The sequence below is a fragment of the Rattus norvegicus genome, chromosome 1, assembly GCF_021556685.1.
Source record: "Rattus norvegicus strain SHRSP/BbbUtx chromosome 1, alternate assembly SHRSP_T2T, whole genome shotgun sequence".
Lineage (NCBI taxonomy): Eukaryota > Metazoa > Chordata > Mammalia > Rodentia > Muridae > Rattus > Rattus norvegicus.
This window is the reverse complement of record NC_141534.1, coordinates 247,028,103-247,052,587: the sequence shown is the minus strand read 5'-3', so window position 1 is coordinate 247,052,587 and position 24,485 is coordinate 247,028,103. Positions and strand designations below refer to the sequence as shown.

General features: G+C 39.8%; 1 protein-coding gene across 7 annotated transcripts in view; it reads right to left on the bottom strand.

Annotated features, from left to right (window-relative positions):
• Positions 1-24,059, bottom strand: part of Hectd2 (HECT domain E3 ubiquitin protein ligase 2) — a 68,458-nt gene extending 44,399 nt beyond the window's left edge. For 4 of the 7 annotated variants that reach the window (XR_015628530.1, XR_015628532.1, XM_087565150.1 and 1 more), the window contains exons 1-2: positions 23,737-24,059; positions 9,380-9,509 (exon numbers count right to left, since the gene is read on the bottom strand). Coding sequence is in view for 4 of the 7 variants with exons in the window: in XM_087565150.1 (XP_087421276.1) it covers positions 9,380-9,509; positions 23,737-23,982 (376 nt within the window). In the remaining 3 variants the exon portion in view is untranslated. 7 annotated transcript variants of the gene reach the window in all.
• Positions 24,060-24,485: the final 426 nt, after the last annotated feature.

The following is a 24,485-nucleotide window of genomic DNA, read 5'->3' as shown; positions in this document are numbered from 1 at the left end:
GCATAAGCCATTGGTCTTTTGTTCAGGAAATTTTCTCCAGTGCCCATGTGTTCCAGATGCTTCCCCACTTTTTCTTCTATTAGTTTGAGTGTATCTGGTTTGATGTGGAGGTCCTTGATCCACTTGGACTTAAGCTTTGTACAGGGTGATAAGCATGGATCGATCTGCATTCTTCTACATGTCGACCTCCAGTTGAACCAGCATCATTTGCTGAAAATGCTATCTTTTTTCCATTGGATGGTTTTGGCTCCTTTGTCAAAAGTCAAGTGCCCATAGGTGTGTGGGTTCATTTCTGGGTCTTGAATTCTATTCCACTGGTCTATCTGCCTGTCTCTGTACCAATACCATGCAGTTTTTATCACTATTGCTCTGTAATACTGCTTGAGTTCAGGGATAGTGATTCCCCCTGAAGTCCTTTTATTGTTGAGGATAGTTTTAGCTATCCTGGGTTTTTTGTTATTCCAGATGAATTTACAAATTGTTCTGTCTAACCCTTTGAAGAATTGGATTGGTATTTTGATGGGGATTGCATTGAATCTGTAGATTGCTTTTGGTAAAATGGCCATTTTTACTATATTAATCCTGCCAATCTGTGAGCATGGGAGATCTTTCCATCTTCTGAGGTCTTCTTCAATTTCTTTCTTCAGAGTCTTTTTTTTTGTTCTTCAGAGTCTTGAAGTTCTTATTGTACAGATCTTTTACTTGCTTGGTTAAAGTCACACTGAGGTCCTTTATATTATTTGGGACTATTATGAAGGGTGTCGTTTCCCTAATTTCTTTCTCGGCTTGTTTCTCTTTTGTGTAGAGGAAGGCTACTGATTTATTGGAGTTAATTTTATACCCAGCCACTTTGCTGAAGTTGTTTATCAGCTTTAGTAGTTCTCTGGTGGAACTTTTGAGATCACTTAAATCATATCATCTGCAAATAGTGATATTTTGATTTCTTCTTTTCCACTCTGTATCCCTTTGATCTCCTTTTGTTGTCTGATTGCTCTGGTTAGAACTTCAAGAACTATATTGAATAAGTAGGGAGAGAGTGGGCAGCCTTGTCTATTCCTTGATTTTAGTGGGATTGCTTCAAGTTTCTCTCCATTTAGTTCAATGTTAGCGACTGGTTTGCTTATTTTCATGACATAAATCTGCAGATCCGAAAAGAATAAGCCAAAAGGCTATATAGCCTCAAAGTTAAAAGGAACATGTAAACACGGACTTAGATGCAAGACATCTAAACACAAAGCTCAATGAAGTCGGATGAAATGGATGAAGGAGATGAAATCTGGACGTGGCTATTTAAATAGTGAGGTCATAGAACTAAAGTGAAACTGAAGACAATCTTAGAACTCTTGTTGGTTTCTCTTTGTCACAGTGTCACAATCCCTCTCCACTCCTACTCTAGCAGAAATCTGGAAATTTACATTCTTTGGAGAAAATAGGCACTTTGGACTGGGAGAAATGTTACAGCTGTTATAAGAGCAGCAAAAATAAGGGAAGAAAATGCTAACTGCTAAATTCTAAAAATTATCAAGAAACTTCTTTCATCCCCATCCTCCTGACAAATCAAACGCCCGATTCAGCTTCACTCCATAAGGCCTCCCTCTCCCCACATCACAAGAGGAGATTACAGCTTTCTTGTAGAATCTGACATGCCTCAAAAGAAATAATGGTGTTAATTAATCAGATTTCCCTAAACAGGCCACCTGTATCATCTTATGATAAAGCTTAAAGTCAATAACCTTAACCATGGCTCAGATTTCAATTATTTGGTTCCTTACTATAAATGATAAGCAGAAAACTAAATAGCAGCTTCTGACTGAAAGCCTCCAACGTGAAAAAGACATAAACAAAGACAAATAAAACTTGAGTTAATCATGAAAGGAGACAGGGTGAAAACCTATCCTAGAAAAATACAGTTTTTATTTCTGCTGGATTAAAAAAAATCACAACATAAGAAAGTTGTGTAGAAGAAATATTCAGGATGTGACAAAGAAATCTTAGTAACTAAAGACAGTTACAGAAACTAAATACTCAGCAGATAGGACCTTCATGCTGTTGAGCATGGAGGTGCACGCCTATAATCCCGGCTAGGCAGGAAGCTGAAAGAGAAAGATCAGAAATTTGGGCTTAGTCTAGACAACTTTGCTAGACTCTGTACAGTGCTTGCTTATTATACTGAAAACCCTACATTCAATCCTTGGTGGTAGAAGGGAGAAAATGGGAGACAAGATCAATGGAGAAAAGAAAGAGTTTAAGGAAATTTCCCCAATGACAGAACAATGTAAGTCAAGAAAGAGGAGAGGGGGAGGGGAAGAAAGAAAAGTTTAAATAAGGATCTCAGAACGGCTAGGATTTAAACTAGAGGGGATATAGAGAGAAGGGACAGAAAAAGCAGAGGGAAGAAATAACTAAAAGTTTTTTTTTCCTGGAATTTAAATACAGGAGCTGGAAAACATAAGGTGGCTACCAAGTATGTGTCATAAGAGATTTAAAAAGACTCAAACCAAGGCTTATTACCCTGCAGTTTCAAACCTGAAAGAAATGGTTCTCTGAGTTTCTTCAAAGTAAGCCATGAAGAAAAAGGCAGAAATACAGAGATAGTTAGTTGTCTTACAAAAAGGACCAGAACTCATAGTGGCCTAAATGAGAGCTTTATTTTGTACAGAGTGGACAGAATATGCTGAGAATTAGTATTATTTGATATTTGTCATTACCACCATCTTGACTGTCCTTGTGATCTGAAACTGAAGAGAGCATGAACACACACAGCCTGCACGTTCTCTTAGCTAGTCCTGGTTGGCTGCCAGTGTGCTGGTGAACTTCCTACATTCCTCTTCTGGGTCCACTGTTTGAATAAGCTAAGGAGACTCAGGTCAACTCATAGCTTTTGTGTGCAGTGCTCTGGTCAGTTGGAAAGTCATGTGTCTGCTAGACATCAAAGGCACTGATAAAACAATCAGCCCTCAGCTGTTTGGGCAGCTGTCTGTCTCAGGGTGCTTACAGAGGGACAGAGAACAGGGCAGTAGTGACCTCTGAAAAGGACAATGCACATGGAGTGGGCTCACTGAGACCTGCTGGTACTGCGCTTTTCTTAATTTGAGTTCATGGACTTCAATTTAACTACTACTGCATTCAAGGTCTGCGACATATTTGAATTAACTTGTGCCCTCAGTTGCTCAGTACTCCATGAAACAGAAACTCTGTTCTATCATAATCTCTTCTACAATTCTTCACCATACAAATATATACAGATGTAAACATATAAAAATTACTCATCACTAACATTTACTGAACTATATAAGGTATGGAACTAAATATGTTTTAAATGTTTTCATTTATCCTTGTAACTACAGGATAGCTTTTTACTACCTTGATTTACAGGGAAAATAAATAGAATGAGATTAACTTTTCTAGAATGTCAGTTTGTACATTATAGAAACAGGATTTAAATCTAGTCTGAAAAGCTATAAAATTTGTATTTTTCTCCAATATTGAACAATGGCCAATCTTCTACCATGAATGAAGTCAAGTAGCAGAAGGCAAATCTATTGGAAACAGAGCTAATAAACTGTAAATATGCCCAGAATGTTATCCCAAGAAAACCAAAAACATCCTTCAAAATCAATCAAAATCATTATACTAGCAAATTCCATCATACATATTACTTATAAAACAGGTACAGAAGATATTTTACAGTTCATTAGCCACAACTGCCCCATTCTGTGACCATTAAACAAAGGCCTATCGGGGTTAGATGGTTAAGAGTATACACACAGTTGCAGGCAGTCAGGTGATAGCATGGGCACCATGAAAGGCATAATGGAACAATGTAAAGGTTCCCTCTCTCAGTTTAGTTCTTGTGCTGTTTTTGACTACTTCAGTTGTGGCATGAAGCAGAAAGTGGGAAAGACCAGAGTAGATTAGTTATAACAAGTGGTGTTTACATCACTGTGTATAAGAGTACTTTTCTGAACATTTAGCAAAAAGAAAGCTGAAGGAGGGAGAAAGGAAGATGAGGGGGGAAAAACCCTATGATTCATAGAACTGTAGTCATTAGAGCCAAATAAAGCAACACATTCACTGGACTGGGGAGATGGACTTTTACCAAGTTCAGTGAAGTTTATGTAAAACTCTAAGCATGACTGAAGTGTTCTTTTATGTACTTTGCATTAAAAATACAAGTTATTTTTGTAGAAGCTCATCTTTAATGAACTAGATGCTTCATACTAGATTGTCTTACAGAATTAAAGACCAAAGAAGGACTTAGTATTTCACTAGGGCAAACAAGCCAGTGTAGAAAAATTATTTTCTATTCATTTTTTTACACAGTAAATTGCTTAACAATTACAGACTACATGAAACATGAATACTAGGTCCTTGAGATACCTGGATTTGAAACCCAAGAAAATTATAAATATATGCATGTCCAGATCTGACAGTCACACTTCCAGGAATATCTTACAAACACTTTGCAGATGAACAAAAGGGAATATATATATAAAGTCACTTGTGGTACTGGTTCTGCTTTAAAAAATAATGGACACAATTCATCCTTTTTAATGAGGTCTGAATAAACATGTACATCTAATATAATGGAATACAGCTGTAAAGAGCCAGAAAGATACCTGAAATAAAACAACTGAAAATAACAATCCAAGGTGCTGGACAATGTACATGTAGGTTGTGTGTGTGTGTGTGTGTGTGTGTGTGTGTGTGTGTGTATGTGTGTGTGTGTGCGCGCGTGTGCGCGCGCATATATGTATGTATGAGAATATATGTTTTTAATTTTGAAAAATACATTATTTATTTAATGTATGTGAGTACACTGTAGCTGTCTTCAGACACACCAGAGGAGGGCATCAGATCCCATTACAGATGGTTGTGAGCCCCCACGTGGTTGGTGGGATTTGAACTCAGGGCCTCTGGAAGCAGTCAGTGCTCTTAACTGCTGAGCCATCTCTCCAGCCTGAGAATATATATATTTATATCTACACAATATAATACAGGAGATAGAAGAAAACATGTGATAGTGACACATATGAAGCTACTTATTTTTATACCTGTTTTTTCTAAAGGCTGGAGCAATTCTATTAGTGTTTAAAAGAAAAGCCCTAGACAGGCAAACTATAAATCTCAGCAGCTGTTCAAAGGCAGAGAACAGAGAAGAAAAGAAAAAAAGCTGTGCTATTTGAGTTCAGCTGGCAGGAAGGTCAGCTGCATGGTGGTAGGCAGCCATGTGGCTGGGAGGGAAGGTTTAGCGCTGGGGAAGCCAATGAGTTAGGAGAGCATGCTTAGAAAAGAGAATGAATAAAAGAGAAAACTGTGTTTCCCCAAGTAGTTCAGAAAAGCAGACATATTTCTGAAGCTGCATGTCTGTGTGTTAAGAGCCTGTGGGCTGCAGGATGGAGAAGCATACTAACTCACTGAATGGATAATTATTCTACCATCTCTTCAGGGTGGCCTAAGGTGAGCCCACTTTTGAAGCACATAAATGTGTTATTCAAATGGTTAACTGGAATATAAAACTCTGATCAATAGCCTTTCCTCTCTCTAAAATAAACATTTTAGGAGCAGACAGTAGTAAAAAAGATAACTAATGCAGGGAAATATTTTTTTCAGACACACTTTGCTCCAGGAATAGTTAAGGAAATAACGAAGGCACTTGTTCTGCTGTAGAGATTTAGTCCAGTACCAGTCCATTTTCAAGGAAACCTGAAGTCCAGGGTTATTTGAGGCCTTGGAGATACTCCCAAGGTAAAAATCCTAAGGTGGCAAGGCCTTTGCTCTCCCCAGACAGATAGCCCTACACCAGGTTTCCTTTAACCACTTATTTCTGCCTGCCCTTCACACTGATCTTAAATGGAAACTGTACTCCTTTACCTGCAGATACATCACAGGACTTTCATGCAGACCTAACCACTGAGTTGAGACAACCTTCCTTCCCTTGGGCTATTTTAGAGTGACAAAGATGCATTCCTCAAGCGAGAACTGCAGAGTTTATGCCACACCAAGGCTCTGTTAAGAATAAACTCATGATATTAGCTGAGCTTGGAATTAAACACTGGCTTGTAGGTAAAATGGGAGTTCATATCCACTCTTTCCTGAATTACCAACAAAACAGAGAAATTTCAAAAGGCTTGAGAAAGAACTGCTTTGCCTCTTTTAAAGGTGTTTTGTGAAGTTTTTTAAAAAAATGTTTTAGGCAAGTTTAAAAGGAGGAAAGAAAAGTACAAAAAGAGAAAGGAAGAAAGGAAGGAATGAAGAAAGAAAAAGGAAGGAAGGAAAGAAAGCTGTGTTACCTACACAATTCCACTTTTACTTATCTTCTAGGCCTTTTTTTTCTTTTGAAGATGCTGCATCATCCCTAGCAGCTGTTATAGTAGGTAAAACACCTACACTTCTCAGCTTTCTCAAAGGACAGCCAATTTGACAGGCTTACCTAGACATGTGATCTACAGGGAAGAATGGATCCCTCAACTGTTAGGGAACTCACACTGGGGTAAACCACACTGGGCTTCCACAGTCTCTCTAACACCACTTGGAGATCAGAGGGGAAATAAGCTGTTAAGAGAGTGCCTGGCCATAGGTCCTGCTACCAGAAAAGGAAGAAAATTATAATAATTGCTAAGAATTTTAAACTTCTGAAGAAATAATCTTAATTGACAAGTGAGAAAGTCTTCTCAAAAGAAAAAAAAAAAAAAACCAAGGAATTATATGCACGCCTACATAAAGACTCAGTCTAATTCCCATTCAATACGAGTTCTTTCTGTAGCACCTGTGACACGAGAGCACACTAGAACTAAGGTGGTGCCCAGACAGAACAGTCAGCCGTCTAGACAGAGTTCTATTAAGGTAAAGAAGTCTGCCGAACTGTTCATGTAGAGTGATGTGAGCAAACACTCCAAGTTGAGTGAGTTTGGTGCTAAGTTCAGATTCCACAAAACTGGTTCTTAGGAGAGAAAAAACAGGCAAGAGGTAGGAGTTTAGCTAGCTGGAACATATTTAAAGTCAACAATTTTACTTGAAAACCTATAGGCTGACAAGCCAAGTTCACAAATCGAAGTATCTGTACAGGTAAGAAAGCAAGGGACAGGTATGCACATGGTACAGATACACATTCGTGCAAAACACCAATACATAAAATGAACAACCATAAGATAAAATAAAAAAAGAAAAGATTAGGTTTAAATTGAGAATGGAATCAAAGGCCATCTAAACAAAAAGCTGAAACAAAGGTTACTGCTGTCTACCACATTCTGACTTCCTGTCATACTCAAGTTTACAGTTCTCTGTTGTGCTTGTGTCCCTGTATCTCCTTAAATGTTTCAGGCGTAAACCAGGAACCTGTAGATGTGACCTTAAAATGGATGGACTCTCTAGGTAGACAGAATCCAATCATACAAATCTCTTACAAGTGGATCTTACACTGGTTGCAAAAGGCAGAGCTGAAGAGACTGGAATCAACCATAGAATTCAAGAAGGCTAACAAGCCAAAGGGCCCAAGTGAGGATGCCTCAATCCCACTTGGGAGGGAGAAGAAAGCAATCATGGGGGGCGGAGTGAGGGAGGGACCTGGATGGGAGAGGGACAGGAAGGGGAAAAGGGGAACATATCAGGTATTTGGGGGTGAAGTAGTGAAACCCTGAGGGCAGGCAGAAAGAATGGAAACAGGCAACCTTGGGAGGTAGGAAGTGGAGAAGACCCTTTAGAAAGTACCAGAGATCTGGGAGGTGAGATATACTCGGGACTCAGAGGGAGGGACCTTAGATGAAATGCCCAACAGTGAGAGAGAGAACTTGCAGAGTCCATCTCTAATAGAAAGACAGGGCTTGGAGCGGAGGGATGGAGTTGCCATCCCACAGTCAAAAACTCTGACCTAGAACTGTTCCTGTCTGAAAGAACTACAGGGACAAAATTGGAGAAGAGACTGAGGGAAATGAGGTCCAGTGACTGGCCCAGCCCAACTTCGGATCCATCTCAAGGGGAAGCTCAGAAGCCTGACACTATTACTGATGCTATGGTGTGCTTACAAATAGGAGTCTAGCATCACTGTCCTCAGAGAGGCTCAACCAACCAACGGACTGAAGTCAGGGACCCCTGTATTTGAATTAGGGAAAGGCTAGAAAAAGCTGAATGGGGGGAGAGAGGAGAATATAGGAAGACCAGCAGTCTCAACTGACCTGGATCCCCGAGATCTCTCACACACTGAACCACCAACCAGGCAGCATACACCAGCTGATATGAGGCCTCCAACACATACACAGCAGAGAACTGTCTGGTCTGGTCTCAGTAAGAGAAGAAGCACCTAACCCTCGAGAGACTTGAGGCTGCAGGGAGTGGGAAGGCCTGGTAAGGTAGATGTGGTGGGTGGGGACATCCTCTTAGAGATTGGGGTTGGGGTGGGGATTCCAGAAAAGGACCCTATTGTTGGCCTTGAAAGAACAGCTTTGATATTATTGAGAACCAGTAAGAAGGAATGTGGGAAGGAACTGTGTATGTCTACATGACAGTCAGGAAAGGTGATGGCACATCAATCTTACAAAAACCAATTTTGCCAGCAATCTGATGGAGGTTAGAAAAAAATATTTGTGCAGATTCCAGCCCAACCAACATCTTGATTTCAACCTTGAAGGGGTTGTAAGTATAGAGACTAGCAACATCCATCCAGACTTCTGACCTAAAGAGCTGTGAGTGAATACCTGAGTGCTGTTTTAAACCTATATGACAGTTCATTGTGCAGCAATAGAAAATATGAGATTTTAACTATTGTGAGGGTACAATGAAATAGCCTTTCTAAATTATATAAATAAGTGTTATTATCCAGCTGATATGTCTAAACAGAAATCATTATATATAACTCATCTCCTAATATTAGACTAATTTTCTTTATTTCTCTATTTCTATAAAGCTACCACAACTGTACCTTTCTTTTGCTGTGTTGTGGAACTATGACATATATGGAATGGAACATACATATGAGGGTGTAGGTGTAAATAAATCAAAGGAAGAAAGACGTTATTGAAGGTAGAGGTCCAGAAATAAAGTTCTGCGGATCTAACCTCTAAAATGGTACAGTAGGTCTAATACTATTGCCGAAAAGAAAGCTTTTGTAAGACTAGTTTCTCATGTAAGCTGTTTGACTAGAGCATGAGGGCATTTCAAATGTCAAAGATTTGTTTTGTGTTTCCATAGGGAAAATTATCGTGAAGAAATGTAAGCAGCTTATATTTGCTACATTAAAATAAGCTATATAAAGAAACACTAAGTATTTACATAGCTTATTTCTCTCTTTTGTAATAAACTTATTAAAAAATGCTAAATAATTGAAATACATTTGAAGCAGTTTAATACCATAATATTCTTTCAGCCAAGACACAGACATTACCATTCCTGATGTTAGGGAGAGCAAGATGGGTAGGCGAGCTTCTATTTTCAGCGGCTTCTTTCTTCTGGGTAACACTTGAAACGAAGCTGCTAAAAGTGGAAATCTGGCCCTTGGATCCTCTGTCCAAGCCCTAAAAAACAAAGCATCTTAAAAGTTTAGATTTTATGACAGAAAGACGATAAAACTATTATATATGCAACTGACTAAATTATCTTAAGCATAAAAGAGCCACAGTAATCATCTGACGACTTACATACTGGTAAGGTTTGCAAAGAGGATGACAGCAATATACCTATTTTATAGTTATTATGAGGTTTAACAAAATCTACTCATAAAATATTAACAACCACCTTTTGTACATAGTATATAGTCCACCAATGTTAACCACTTTAATTAGATATTTAGATATTTCTTTTATCATTAAAACTATAAACTTAAATAATTTATGAGTTATAAGTTGATTTGTTAAAGTCTTTACAGTGATGTGATTCGACTTTAAAAATTCATATAAGGGGCTGGGGATTTAGCTCAGTGGTAGAGCGCTTGCCTAGGAAGCACAAGGCCCTGGGTTCGGTCCCCAGCTCCGAAAAAAAAAAAAGACCAAAAAAATTCATATAAAATGATAAATCATTTAGTCTGTTTTTTTCCAAAGCATTCTAATTATAGGTATACCAGGATTAAAAAAAGGGCTAACCATATAGGGATCCTTAGGTATAGACCATAGAACATGCTAAAGAAGAAACTACCCATTAACATATTTTCCACCTCAACACCAAAAATTCCTAAGTGATTTAATTAATTTATATTTTGTAAAAAAATATAAATTATAAAAAAATAAAAATTAAGCTGCAGTCCTGACTTTAGGCCTTTTCTTAGTTCTTAGATTTTTCTAAACTGATGTTCCGGATCTTAAGACAAGGCTTCTCTATACCCTTGCTGGGCCAGAACTTGTTCTATAGCTTAGTGTGGCACTGAACACCTGTCTCAGTCTCTCCAATGCTGAGATCACAGATCTATAGCACCATACCCCACTCTACATGCCCATGTAAATGTGTGCCGTGCTGCACATGTGGACGTCAGAAGGCTACCTCAAGGAATATGCACTCTCCTTCTGCCCTGTGGATCCTATGACTGAACTCAGGTCAGCAGTCTCAGAGGCAAGCACCTTTACCCACTGAGGCATCTTTCCAGTCTAACATCTACTTTTTAATCTAAAGACAGTTTCACAGTAAACGAGGAGGTTCTTTTTCATTTCTTTATTTACTCACCAGATTGATTCCATTTACTCTTTTAGAACCAATTCACCCATAATATAGCACATATATTTTTGCTCACCAAATATTCATGGGTTCTCTCCAAATTCCCTTCCTCTTTACAGAATCATCTGATTAACTCTGATAGGCTAGAAGTAGAAATCACCTCTATCAGACCTGATGATCCATTTAAGATTAGTGGGGAAAATCCAGCTTCTGCTGTTTTCCAGCACTGTAACAATGAAAGATGCTAAGAGCTGAGGTTCTGGATTGTTCATGAGCTTGGGTCTAAGCAGAACCACTTCTGACCCACAGGCTAGATGTAATAACAATAGTAAAAACCCTTTAGAGCTTTTAAACACTGAAACTGGGCTGTGTAACTGAAACTACAGCTCATAAGGATTCTGTTCCTTCTGTGTTTTATTTTTCTGTGAAGCCAGTCACTCTTGTTAAATCTTACAATGTATTTCAACTACTCCAGAGAAAGTAACTGTCCTCATACTGGTCTATTACGCTGGACTTGAGTCCTTATTCATCACAGGGCTTGACATAACTTATGCCCAGGCCCTGAATCTAATTGTGCTTTCCTTTTTAAAAGGTTATTAGTATTGGAACGTGAAAGATGGCTCAGGAGTTAAGAGCACTGACTGCTCTTCCAGAGGTCCTGAGTTCAATTCCTAGCAACCACATGGTGGCTCACAACCATCTGCAATGGGATCTGATGCCCTCTTCTGATGTCTGAAGATAGCTACAGTGTACTCATAAGTATAAAATAAATTTAAAAAAGCTATTAGTATTAAAAGAGCTCAAAGAAAATGAGTTTTAGATACTGTATTTAGAAGTGGATTTAAGTGACCTTTGGAAATCAGTTAATTCCTATTTCACAGGTAAGGACAGTGGAGTCACCTGAGAGTCACAAAAGTCAGCAGCTAAGAAGTAAAAGAAAGGTGATAGCTGGGCTGAGAAGATGGCTCAGTCATACAGTAGACTTAAATTTGATTCTCAGAACCCACATTTTAAAAAGCCAGGCATGGTAGTACATGCTTTTAATCCTAGCATTGAAGGAGTATTCACAGGCAGGTCTCTGTAATTTGCTAGCCAGACTCTAGGTCAGTTGAGAGAGACCATGCCTGAAAAACACAAAGGGGGAAAGTGTTTGTAGAAAGTGCCTCAAAAGTTGTCCATTGACTTCCACTGCATGTGTATACACGTACACACCTGTACACATGTGTACCTGAACACACAAAAATATGCACGGACATGCACATAGGCTTCACCTAAATGAAATGAGACAGTGAGAATCTGAACTTGTGGACATACCTCCACAAGTACATAGATGCAATTTTCTTATGTGTAATATCTCTGGCTGCTCACTGACTTTGCTATTGTTACTTGTTTTTACAGCTCAGCTCAGTGAATCCCAAGTTTATATTTCTAAGTTAGATTTAGTGGTGACAACACTGTCTATAAAAGTTCAAGGTATCTAGGCTGACAAGATGCCTCAGTTGGTAAAGTGCTTGATGCATAAGCATGAGGACCAGAGTTTGAACCCAGACACCCAGGTAATTGGCCAGTCTATCTAAGTGCTGAAGAGAGGCCTTTTCTTAAAAAGAACACGGAGAACAAATGAGGAAGTGTGGCAGGAATGGTAGGGCCGCTTCTACACACATGGACACAGACATATAAACATCTACACATACACACAAAAGTTGAATATATCCTTACCTTGTCTTAATAAAAACAAAGCCTCCAGGAACATTGTTTAGTTCATTTGTAAGATTTTGAAATATAATAATTTAGTTAATTGCTATGTAACTGCTAAAGTGAGAAACATAGTGTTGGGGGTTAAATCAACACAATTTCAAGAAATGAAACCTGAACTGATAGAATTGAAACAGTGACTAAGGGGCTGGGGATTTAGCTCAGTGGTAGAGCGCTTACCTAGGAAGCACAAGGCCCTGGGTTCGGTCCCCAGCTCCGGAAAAAAAGAACCAAAAAAAAAAAAAAAAAAAACAGTGACTAAAAGATGGTAGTCTAGCTAATCAAGAACAAAATGGCAAGCACTATTTCCAGTCTAAGTCTGACACACAGTGAGGATGAAGAAACTGTCCAATTAAGTTATACACGAAATGGGACAATGGACAAAGCTTCAAATTTCAAAAGATATTTTGGCACCTCAAAGTCAGAGGGCTTACTGGAAGGACATCTTAGGATGATTTACACATACATACAGTTTATGAGTAACTAGACAAGGAGCCAACGTTCAGTAACAAACATGTTTTACACGAAAAAGTGACTGGTATTTTCTAATGGGGCTTTGTATAGAGCAAGGAATAATACTATATGTGAGATACCATAGGAGGTAAAGAATAAGTGATCAAAGAGAAAAATTCCAGAAGAAAGCAATGTGTTACAAAACGAGTGGGAGGGTTGGAGACATGGTTCAGTAGTTAAGAGGACTGATTGCTCTTCCAAAGAACCAGTATTGATTCCCAGCACCCATGGACGGCTTATAACCATCTGTAACTTCAGTTTCAAGGGATCTGACACCTTCTTCTGGCCTCCAAGGATGGTGCACAGACATTCATGACTGCATAAAACCTATACACATAAGATAATTTAAAGCAAAAAGGGATTCAAGAATGTGAAACAATAGAGTGTGTGCCTATCCCAATGATTAACTACAATATCTACAAACAGATTCAGTGGAATGGAATGGCAGAAATCATATAAATAAACTGACAAATAGGCAGCTATAGCATAAATGCAATGAAAAGGACAAGAATCTTGGCTAACATCATAGGAGTGAGGGGTAGGGGGCAATGGAGACTGAAAGGTTAAAGAACATTACAACTTCTTAAACTTATGACTATCACTGGATTGCAGGGTTTTCAGTAGTCTTATCTGGAGTTCTACAGTTGAATACTAGAGATGAAGTCTTGGAATACAGCCAGCCTGCAAACAGTGGGCTGTATGTGTTGAAGAACAGACAGGAGGAGGATACTCAACCAGCTGTTACAGACTGAAGCACAAAGAATCGGGGGTTGGAGGGGGCAGGGAATTGAACTTCAACAACTCATTGAGAGAAAACTATACTCAAAACATTTCCACCTAGTACACTAATAAAATTCATTCTCCAGGCAGACACTGCCCATGAATTTATTAGAAAGTTCACTATTTCAAGCACCAGAAAAGTTTTATGTAGTAAGTACAATAAATTTTATTTTGCTAATACCTAACAAGGGCCTCCATAGTTTTCTGCCCATATAAATATGTGGGTAATATGTAAGATTATAATATTAAATAATCTTAGAAAGTTAAATACACAAATATTTAGAATACCTGTTCCACTCATATTAACATATAATCATATATTTTTAACCTTATTTTCTTTGAATATTTGAATAACCACTTTCAAAATTCGCTGATGAACAGTATCTGAGTCAAATTTCTAATTTCTTAAATCATATTTCTCTTATATATGCCAAATAAGGAGTATACAGTTTTCACTGATCAACATTAAGTGCCAATTTCTGTTGTATACAAAATTTTAATACAATTTACTTTGATTATTCTCCATCCTCCAAAAACTGCCTTAGAAGATAGACATTTCTGTTTACACTCTAACACAATACTTGATAAAGCTATAATTGACCCTGTTCCATCACACAATGCTGTAATATGGTAATATCTGTCCTCTATCTTACAGTCTCTGAAATAAAATACTTTAAATTGAATTTCTAGAAGTCTATAAAATCCAACCTTCAGCCTCAAGGAATCAGGGTAGACTACCTATACCTATGATGGGTATAAAAACTACTTTTACAGAAGAGTAAATGATTTCCTGAGATATTCAGTTAAGGCTATTATGGCAAATGAGTAGTGTCTTTATGTTTTAAATTAAAATAAGCAATCCTTAAGATCTCTTGCTTTGTCAATCTCTAAAATAAACTCTCCTAATTACAATCAGAATCATATGAGACCTAAGACCTCAAGTGTATTTAGAGTCTATAAAAGAACTATTTCAGGTCTTGAAACCAGGCAAAGATATGTTCTCTCTTTATGTTCTTTCCCCACAGCTAAGATGTTAGATCCAAAGTACTAATTTTACAACCTTCCTTTAAAATGTGGAGTCAGCTGCTCCTAAGTGGTAAACAGCTAAATAGCACCAGCACCAAGTAGAATTTTAGTATGAACCATATCTTTTAAAGGATAATAAGAAATAAAGATAACATTCTTTGAAATAATTTTTATTATTGCTAAATTGACACAAGGCTCACTGAAAATAGTTCACTTTTTTCTTAACAAGACTCTAAGCCCAAAATAACATTATTTTCCACTATAATGGTCACAAAGCAATTAATCTAGAGACAACTGATAACTGACCCCCATAGGCATAGAGCTTCAGTGTTCCCTGGCCATCAGGAAGTAAGGAGGCCTCTGAGATTTATTCATTGCCTAAACACACACACACTCTCTCTCTGAAGCTGCAGCAAAATACTTTTAGGCTTTCTGTTTGTGCATGTGTCTATGCATAGGTATGAGCACATTTGTGCAGGTATACAAAGGCAAGAAGAGAGCATCAGATCCTCTGGAGCTGCACTCATAGGTAGTTGTGAGTCATTTGACATGGATGCTGGGAAATGAATTTCAGTGCTCTGGAAGAGCAATAAGTTCTCTTAACCACTAAGCTGTCTCTCTAGATCCAAAGTACTTTTAGAAAAAGGTCACAATTCTACAACCAATTATTAAGAATCATGTTGCTCTTTAATAAAAACATATGAATTAACACCAAGTTGATTTTTTGTACCTCTTATAACAACATCAAGAATGATTTTTCAATTCAGCCTAATTAGTAAAATTTCATATTTATATTTTATATTTAAAGGATATGCTCAACTATATTCATTCCAGTCTGTGATCCCCACAGCTGACCTCCTGGTGCTGGGGGTGGAACATGACTTTGTGCATGCTAGGAAAGTGCTCTACCACTGGGCTACACCCCCAGCACAAATATATTCATCCTAAACAATATTTTGACTATTTCACACTGATCTCTCTTAATGTTGAGATATCAACTTAAAAACAACTAGTTATCTAGACAAGGCTCACCGTAAAACATTTATTCAGGGCTAGAGAGTTGGCTCATGGTTAAAGGGAACTTGTTGTTCTTATAAAAGACCCAGGTTCAATTCCTACTACCACGTGGAGGCTCACCACCCCCTCAGGCAAGCATAAAAATGGTGTACAAATGCAGACACAGAAGATAATAAAAAGACACAAAAATATTTTAAAACAAAAATTTTATCCATACATACAACTGTAATGCTAGAAAAAAGTAGGTGAAAAACATAAACCAAAGCTTCCCAGAGCCTCTCTGTGCCACCTACTTCCTCATTCATCCACTGTTGATCTTTTTCTTCTCAACTCTAAAAATAAGCAAGTTAATTTTAAAATGCAACAAAGAAATTGCTAATTTTGATAACACGAAACTATATCTCCTATGAAGCTCTTCTTCTTCAAATAGAAATTCATATGAATTCTTACATTGAGGAGTTCAGAGTGCAAGGCATCCCTTAATTTAATTCTGTGTGGACTGGAAAGGGATGGATGGGTAAAGGCAACAGATACAGAGCTTGAGACTTGATACAGAGGGCTGCTAAGAAAAGTACCAAAATAATAGGAATGGCAAGGGCTGGCTGACTTATACTTTCTCTCTACAGATGTAGCTTTTTCATGTGTATTATTTTAAATTTCATATCTATTATGTGAGTAGGTATTACTATTGTTTTCCTCATTTTATAGACAATTAAAAATAGCAATGTGGTCTCACAATTGACATTTTGGGGGCATTTTCTAGTTCACAATTTATAAGCATGTTTTTCTCCAATTGTTAAATATAGTCAAATTATTTGTGTCCCAAATCCTGAATTAAACATGAATGGGAAAATGAACAGATGTGCATTCTGGCCTTGCAGCCAAAAAAAAAAAAAAGTTGAGAGACTTTATGATCCACTCAAAATTAGATATCCAGAATATGTATTTATATAGCTACCAGCCTTCTTTTCTTAACTGAAAACTCTTTAAGTACTATTTTAATCTCTCTTTAAGAGGTTATTTTTACTTTATCAGATGCTTTGTTTTATATAGAATTTAACTACATATTCATAACATTAAAACCAAATGATCATATATTCTAGAATATATTTACTTGACATAATATTCCTACCTTTGGAAAAAAACTGAACTAATATGTTGCTGGACCACATCCTCTTTCCAAATTGGGATTACTGCTTTAGGTGGAGGTTCTTTGTGCGACACCTTGCCACCAGAGAGGGACAGAGAGCTCAGAATAGAGGAAAGAACATAGATTTTAAAACAACCTTTGTACCTCAGTATCATTTTACCCTTTGGTAATATACAAGAATCTGACTCAAACATCTGTTCCAGAAAATGGGAAAAAAATCTATACAATGGGTTGTTGTGTTTGTTGAATATATTAACTGACTAAATGACACATGACACATGAAAAACGCATAGTGCAGAATATGTACTCAACACTCATGTTATAAGTATATGATTTTTTTAGGAGGAGAGACAAACAGACTAACTGACTGACAGACTGACTCACTATGTAGTCCCAACTGTCCTACAGCTCAAGAGATGAAGATTTCGCTAAAGTGCTAGGTCGAAAGCATGGACCACTAAAAAAAAAAAAAAAAAACTTTAGTTTATTAAATTATATAAGATACATTCACCATCATTTTTTTTTCATTCTCTCCCTACATCACCTCATTTAGAATATAATAGACAAAAGGCACAAGAGGTTACACATGTAAGATTGTTCAAAATGCTAAGCTGTACAGAGTTTAGGGAAACACACACACACACACACACACACACACTTTTTTAAAAAATGCTACTGGCTGGACTTTTAAAAAAAATGCCTCTTTCTCCTCCTCTTTTACCTTCTCCTCTTCCTTTTTCTGCCTTCTCCTTTCCATTCTCCTCCTCCTCTCCCTCCCTCTTCCTCCTCCTCTTCTTCCTGAGAAACCTTCTCTGGAACTAAGTCTTTTTTCCCCTGTATTAATCCTTCTATCTTTCATTCCTGTCACCTAGGTTCCATACTGTGTGGCTCTTCTATCCCGTACAGTTTATCCTGTGCTCAACACTCCAATGGATGTGCTCATCATCTCAAGCATGAACCACAAACCTCCTTCCTTCACTTTCTTCCTCCTACTTCCTCTAGTTTAACCACATACTAGCAGCAATTTTGTTATGTTGTTCTTTTATTCAAGGAATTCCAAAGATTTCCCATTAACCACAGGGTAAAATATCCAACCGTCTCCAGCCCCCATGCATCCTTACATACCTCCCACAAGTCCCCAGCATGTTTCCATTGGGCTTGTTTTATTGTTCCCTAGTTTATTTTTCCCTTTAAGGCCTCTCAAGTTATTTTCCCCACTGTTTACATATTTTATTTTGCTCATTCAGATTCTATCATTCCTTCAACTTTACTTCAAGACCTTTCTTCACAGTTCTGCGCACACTCATCATCTCCATATTACAAAACTGTTTCTGTAGCTTATTGTGCTTTTATTTATTTATTTATTTATTATTTTTTTTGGAGTTCCAGTGGGATGTTTATTGAGATCAATTAACAAAAAGAAATAAGATTTTACCAACTATCTTTTCTGAATCGTATATAAACTCTATAAAGACTCAGGTCCATAGACATGTACATACAACTACACAACCCCCTGAACATTTGCCAATTAAACAGAAAGCCAATTTCCCATTTCCCCTAATGTTTTCGAATTTTTAAGTACCCTCTGTTTAAAGTGGAACTGGTCCTGTGTAACTAGGGACATTACAATTATTGCGGCTTTTACGTACTGATTTGTTCTTTATCCATCAGCCCTGAATCACCCAAGTTAGGATAGTCTAGTTAAGCCTTGTCTGTATTTTCTACCCAAGTGAGTACCAAGCTAAGCATGACGTATGTTCAGAAACTGGTAGTTCCATCTTGGTCCAGAGGTTCCAGCAAGCCCATTTACACACAACACAAACCGTCATTCTTGTCCTCTGCATACGCCTTAAGAGTTTTCCCTTAAACTCTTCTACCTACTTGACACAGTTCCTAACCTTCTATTTGTGGGCAAACTTCCCTTTGAATTTTAAACTAGGCATGGAGATGTATCTCAGTGGTAGAATATATATGCACAAAGCCCTGACTTTGATCCTCAGCAAAATACATACGCACACACATGCACATGCAAACTCACACATGTGCACACACAGAGTTTAAACTGACTTTCACCTCCCTAGTTTATATAATTTATCTTTTTTGAACCTATTTTATTCGCTGGTATATTCCATTCCATGGAGAATCCCTCTTTCCTGTTCAACTCATTAAATACTGAAGGAAGCAATAAAAACTTGTCCTTACGGGGCTGGGGATTTAGCTCAGTGGTAGAGCGCTTACCTAGGAAGCGCAAGGCCCTGGGTTCGGTCCCCAGCTCCGAAAAAAAGAACCAAAAAAAACAAAAAAACAAAAAAAACTTGTCCTTACTTGCCACAATTAATTCTGCCTTTCTTTTGTGTATCTTCTCCTTTATTTACCTGTTTTCTAATATTTTTATTAAGTCACTAATTTATGCATTTGTCTCCATTTCAATCTGCCAACCGTAGTGAAGTCAGGATTCTCATTTCCAGAATCTGGGGCTTCTTGAGCATCTCTCACTGAGCCACTTTAACAGCCATTCCTTTCAGTAACCTCCTGCCCCCATCTTTCTTTTTCTTTTTAATTATTATTGGATATTTTTATTTACATTTCAAATGTTATTCCTTTTCCTGGTTTCCCCCGACATAAGCCCCCTATCCCATCCCTCTCCCCTTCTTCTATAATGGTTTTTCCCCTCCCCAACCACACTCCCTTCCCACCTCCCCACCCTGACATTTCCCTACAATGGGGAGGGGGTGTCCAGCTTTGGCAGGACCAAAGGCTTCTCCTCCCATTGGTGACCAACAAGGCCTTCCTCTGCTACATATGCAGCTGGAACCATGGGTTTGTCCATGTGTACTCTTTGGATGCTGGTTTAGTCCCTGGGAGCTTCAGTTGGTTGATATTGTTGTTCTTATGGGGTTGCAAGCCCCTTCAGCTCCTTCAATCCTTTCTCTAACTCCTCCAATGGGGACCCCATTCTTAGTTCAATGGTTTGCTGCTAGCATTCACCTCTGTATTTGACATGTTCTGGCTGTGTCTCTCAGGAGACAGCTATATCAGGCTCCTGTCAGCACGCACTTCTTAGCTTCATCAATCTTATCTAGTTTTGGTGGCTGTATATATATATGGACTGTATCCACAGGTGGGGCAGGCTCTGAATGGCCATTGCTTCAGTCTCTGCTCCAAACTTTGTCTCCATATCCCCTCCTATGAATATTTTTGTCCTCCCCCCCCCCCCCACCCCGGCCTTAAGAAGGACTCAAGCATCCGCACTTGGGTTGTCCTTCCTCTTGAGCCTCATGTAGTCCACATAGAACCACTTTAACAGCTACTCCTAAACAGATTTGGGGTGAGAGTGTAGTTTTAAAACGGATTGTGGAGCTGTGCTCATAGCTTTTTTTCTTTTTTTTTCCCCAGAGCTGAGGACCGAACCCAGGGCCTTGTGCTTGCTAGGCACGCGCTCTACCACTGAACTAAATCCCCAACCCTCGCTCATAACTTTTAATTCAGTACATACAGCATTGGTGTTTACTCTTAGTTATACCAAGGAATTAAAAGAAAAATACCTCTCCGTTCTCAGAAATTCTGATTTAAAAAGCTTGTATTTGGGCCATCAAAGTGTTTCCCAGTTGATTTTACTGTGCATCAAAAATTAAAAACTGGTATCTTAGGGAGGGATGTCAGTCAGAACCAATATTCTACCTACCAAAGTAACTCTATGGTCAGTCTCCTTTGAGACCTGTGTCAGGAATCTAAATGGAACTTGGCATAAAGGTAGTATCAGAATTTATCAGTTTCTAGCACTCTCTCTCCCATCCTGGCATCCCTCTTTAAACATTCCGAATCTAGCTTAAACCTTTTACCCTTATTTAGGATTAGAATAACCTGGCCTCTTCATTTCAGTGAGCTGTCACTCTCACTTGTTTCTACACCGTCATAACCATGTCACACTGATTTTTCTGAATAAGCCATGATGACAGGGCCACTTGAATTTAAATATAAACTCAAAATGGAAAGATGGAGCTATTAATTGGGGCAAAAAGAATCACTAAAAGCCCCAAAGTTACCAATGTCAATTAGGATACTGAACAAACTTTGAGTTCTGCTTAAGCTCTACTGAGTCTAAAAATAAACTAGGAGGCCATAAACTGTCTTTCCCTGCCCACCATATTCTGTTAAGCCTTCCCCACTTCACGGGAGAATTCGATCATCTCAGATGCTCTTGCTTTCCTGATCTTCAGATGTTAGCAAATTTTTTTCCTTAGGCCTTTTATTGTGATGCCTCAAATTTTCAGCTCTGAAAATTCTCTTGAAAAATACGCATACATGCTTGCACTGTTCTCTTAAAAGTTCATTGAAAAAATCCAACAGCAGTATCAATGTCAAAAGACATTTTAAGGCACCACCAGTAACTGCCTCAGAATCCCAAGTTTTCTAAATTGTTTTTATCCTCAATGTTTACTTAAAGATTTAAAATTTTCTTAAACTATAGTCTTTTTGACTAGTCCACAATCCTGAAAAAAATGTCTTTGCAATTCATTTGTTAGCAAAAATGTGAATGTGACTTGAAATGGCATAAGGCTTAGTAACAGTTTTTTAACCTTATTCTATTTAACAGAATAGACAATGCATTGTCTACAATTTTAAATACTACTGATACTGGGAAATTGGCCAGGACTTCACTGTAGGCAATTACATGTGGTAATACTTAAAAAGATTACTTTCTTAAAATCTGAAAAACTTGAAATTACTAAGACCTATGGGCTTCAGATAACAAATGTTAGACTTCCATCTACATTGTATCAGCTTCTGTAAGTTCCAAATTTCTCTTTCAGTTACACTGAAATTATATATAATATATAATAAATAATATATAATAAGTAATAGACATTATTAATTATATATAACATATTCTTTACTACATATAATTTGGGAAAAGATACTTGGTGTTAGAAACTAAACTCATTCATAAAATTGCCTCTAAAAGCAGATGATACATTTTCCCCCTTAATAACCACCTTAGGAAAAAAACTGCTGGGAGCATGGGGTGAGGACTGACACCAGAGGTTTCCCCTGACCTCCATACACATACACCCACACTTACACGTTTACACACACTAGACACATACACGGACTTGAAACAAGGAAACCACACTGGCATTAAGAAGTTCTACATAATAAGCTCTGAAGACCCTGGGCACCAACAGAGTACAACACGAATGACAAACTGCTTCAGAGCATCTCCCAAGGTAATCCCTAACCACAGCTGCAATTTACCAGTCAGTTGTAGCTATGCTTTTAAGTGTGTGTCATTGCTGTCCACAATTTGCTGCACTGATTGGGATAAAAGAGTTGTCTTTAACAATTTCCAGTTATTACAGGCTTCAGACATTTTTGAAAAACCTATCAAATCATAACATTATTCTGATACTAAGACTTTATAAAGAAGAGTGGGATATTTTAGTAAGTTCTTAGTCATCTAGGAGGGCGGCTTCTACAAACTAATTGCAAAAAGAAATTTTAAAAATGTATAATATTCCCTAAACTTTTACTATTTTGTCACGTACAGGTGTCTTGACAAGTCATAATCTTTAAATACATGAAAGCAAACTTGCCCAAAGTATCTAAATAGTATGTCAAATAAAAACGTCAAAACCAGAGGTTAATTATAAAGCAACCAGACTCACAACCACTAAGTACAAACAGGGGCGGAGGGAAAGCGGGGATGATGTCCCATGACATCATTTGGCAGTATGGAGTTTGAAGGCTGAGAGCGCCTTCCAAATAACCCTTGCAAAATCCAGCTGGGAAATTGCCCCGGTAAAGCTTAGCTAGCCGAGTTTGAAAAGAAGAAAAAGCCTCTCTCCTTGAAGTCACATGTCAGTGCCATATGAAAAAAATCAAAGCATCCAGGCACGCATCTGCCTCCCACTACCCCGATAGCAAAGAAAAGGTCAGAATTAGGCGGAAACTCGCCCGAGACTGTAAGGGGAGAAAGGACGGCAAAAGCGAAGGGAAGCGCTGCCTCTGCGCCCACAGGCAGGTTTTCCCTCTGTGAAAGCCTCACTGAAGCCAAACTGACACCTATGCTCATCCAACAGAGGATGCCAATCCTCTGGAGAAAGTCGGGAGTCAGACCCCTGAAAATGAACTCCCCGCTTTGGGCAGCGAACCACACACTCCCCGAGCGTGGAAGGTGCGGTTCCCTAGTGGTAGCCCTTGCCCTCGAGGCGCGACTTCCTCGGGGTCCCCTCTCCAGGCTGCCTTCACCCGCCGCCCGGGAGCCCCCAGGCCCCCGCCGCACCTACCGCGGCTGCGCCGGCCGTCACGATGGGCGGCAGCTTCTCGCGCTCGGGCTCTTTCCCCTTCCTCTCCTCAGAGGCGGCCGCGGCCACCGCCGGCGGCGCTCCGGGCGAGAGATCCCGAGCCGCCTCACTCATGTCTGGCCGGGCGGCTGAGGCGCGAGGCGGCGGCGGCGGCGGCGGCGGCGGCGGCCGGACTGCAGCCGGGGCGGGCGCTGCTGCTGCGGCGGCCGCGAGAGGGCTCCTTCCAACCGCCGCCGCCGCTCCGCCCCCGCCCGCGCGCCCGCGCGCCCGGATGTCGGCGCGCGTGCCCGCAGCCCACCGCGCGCGCCCCGGGCCGGCCGCCAGGCTCCACCGCCCCTGCGCGCGCCCGGCTCGCGCCCTCGGCCGCGCGCGGCTCCCGCAGGTCGTCCGGGGCTCCGACCGCGGCCCCGCGTCACGCGCGAGGACCGCTGAGGAGAGGGCGCGGGGCGGGAGGTGGGGGCACCCGGCCGCCATGTTGGTTGCGGGTTGTCGTGGGCGGGCCTCGACTCGGGAGGGCGACGGGCCTGTAAGGAATGAGACGCGGATACTAACCCTAGCCTTCCCTTCACCTGTTGTGGCGGATGAGCCGGGGACCTCTGACCCAACTGGTGGCCCTTGACCTTTAAACTCCTCGGGGTCACGTCTGCCCCTTGACCTTCCGTTTCCTGCGGGTCCTCCGGTGCCAGGGAGACTGCTTCCCTGAGCCCCCTTAAGATTAGCCCATTCCCCATGCGTCCTGTCATAGCCTCGTCCTACAGGAGAGGAGCTTGGGGTCGGGAGAGGACAATGCGGCACCATGCTCCCCTCCCACACATACACCAGGGCAGGACGGCCAGGCCACACTTTCCATTTCTGAGCCACGGTCCCTCATGACTGCCAAATCCGCCTCTCCCTTCCGTGCCCACGCGCCTACATTTTGCTCTCTTCCCCACCCCCATCTTTCGTTCCCTCTAATCCCTTGTCCCCTTCCGTTTATAAGTTACAGATGGACATATCCAAAATGCTGAGTAATCCGTAATAAAGCTCGTAATAAATTCTGGGTAAGAACGTTAAAACTGAATTACTTTAAGCCGAGATGTTAAAATATCGCCACCTCCACCACCCAACGACGTAGACAATTTCCTTTCTCCTCGCCCCCTCCTTTTTTCCTTTTATCAGTCTGCTGGAATGGCAGAGACACCTGCTGATGGAGGAGAAGGGAGGGAGGAAGTGTTCACTGTGCCACTTACTTAAAATAGAGAATTTCTCGACACTGAGGTCTTCGGATTTTTAGCTGAGACTTCGTTATTTTATTCATGGAG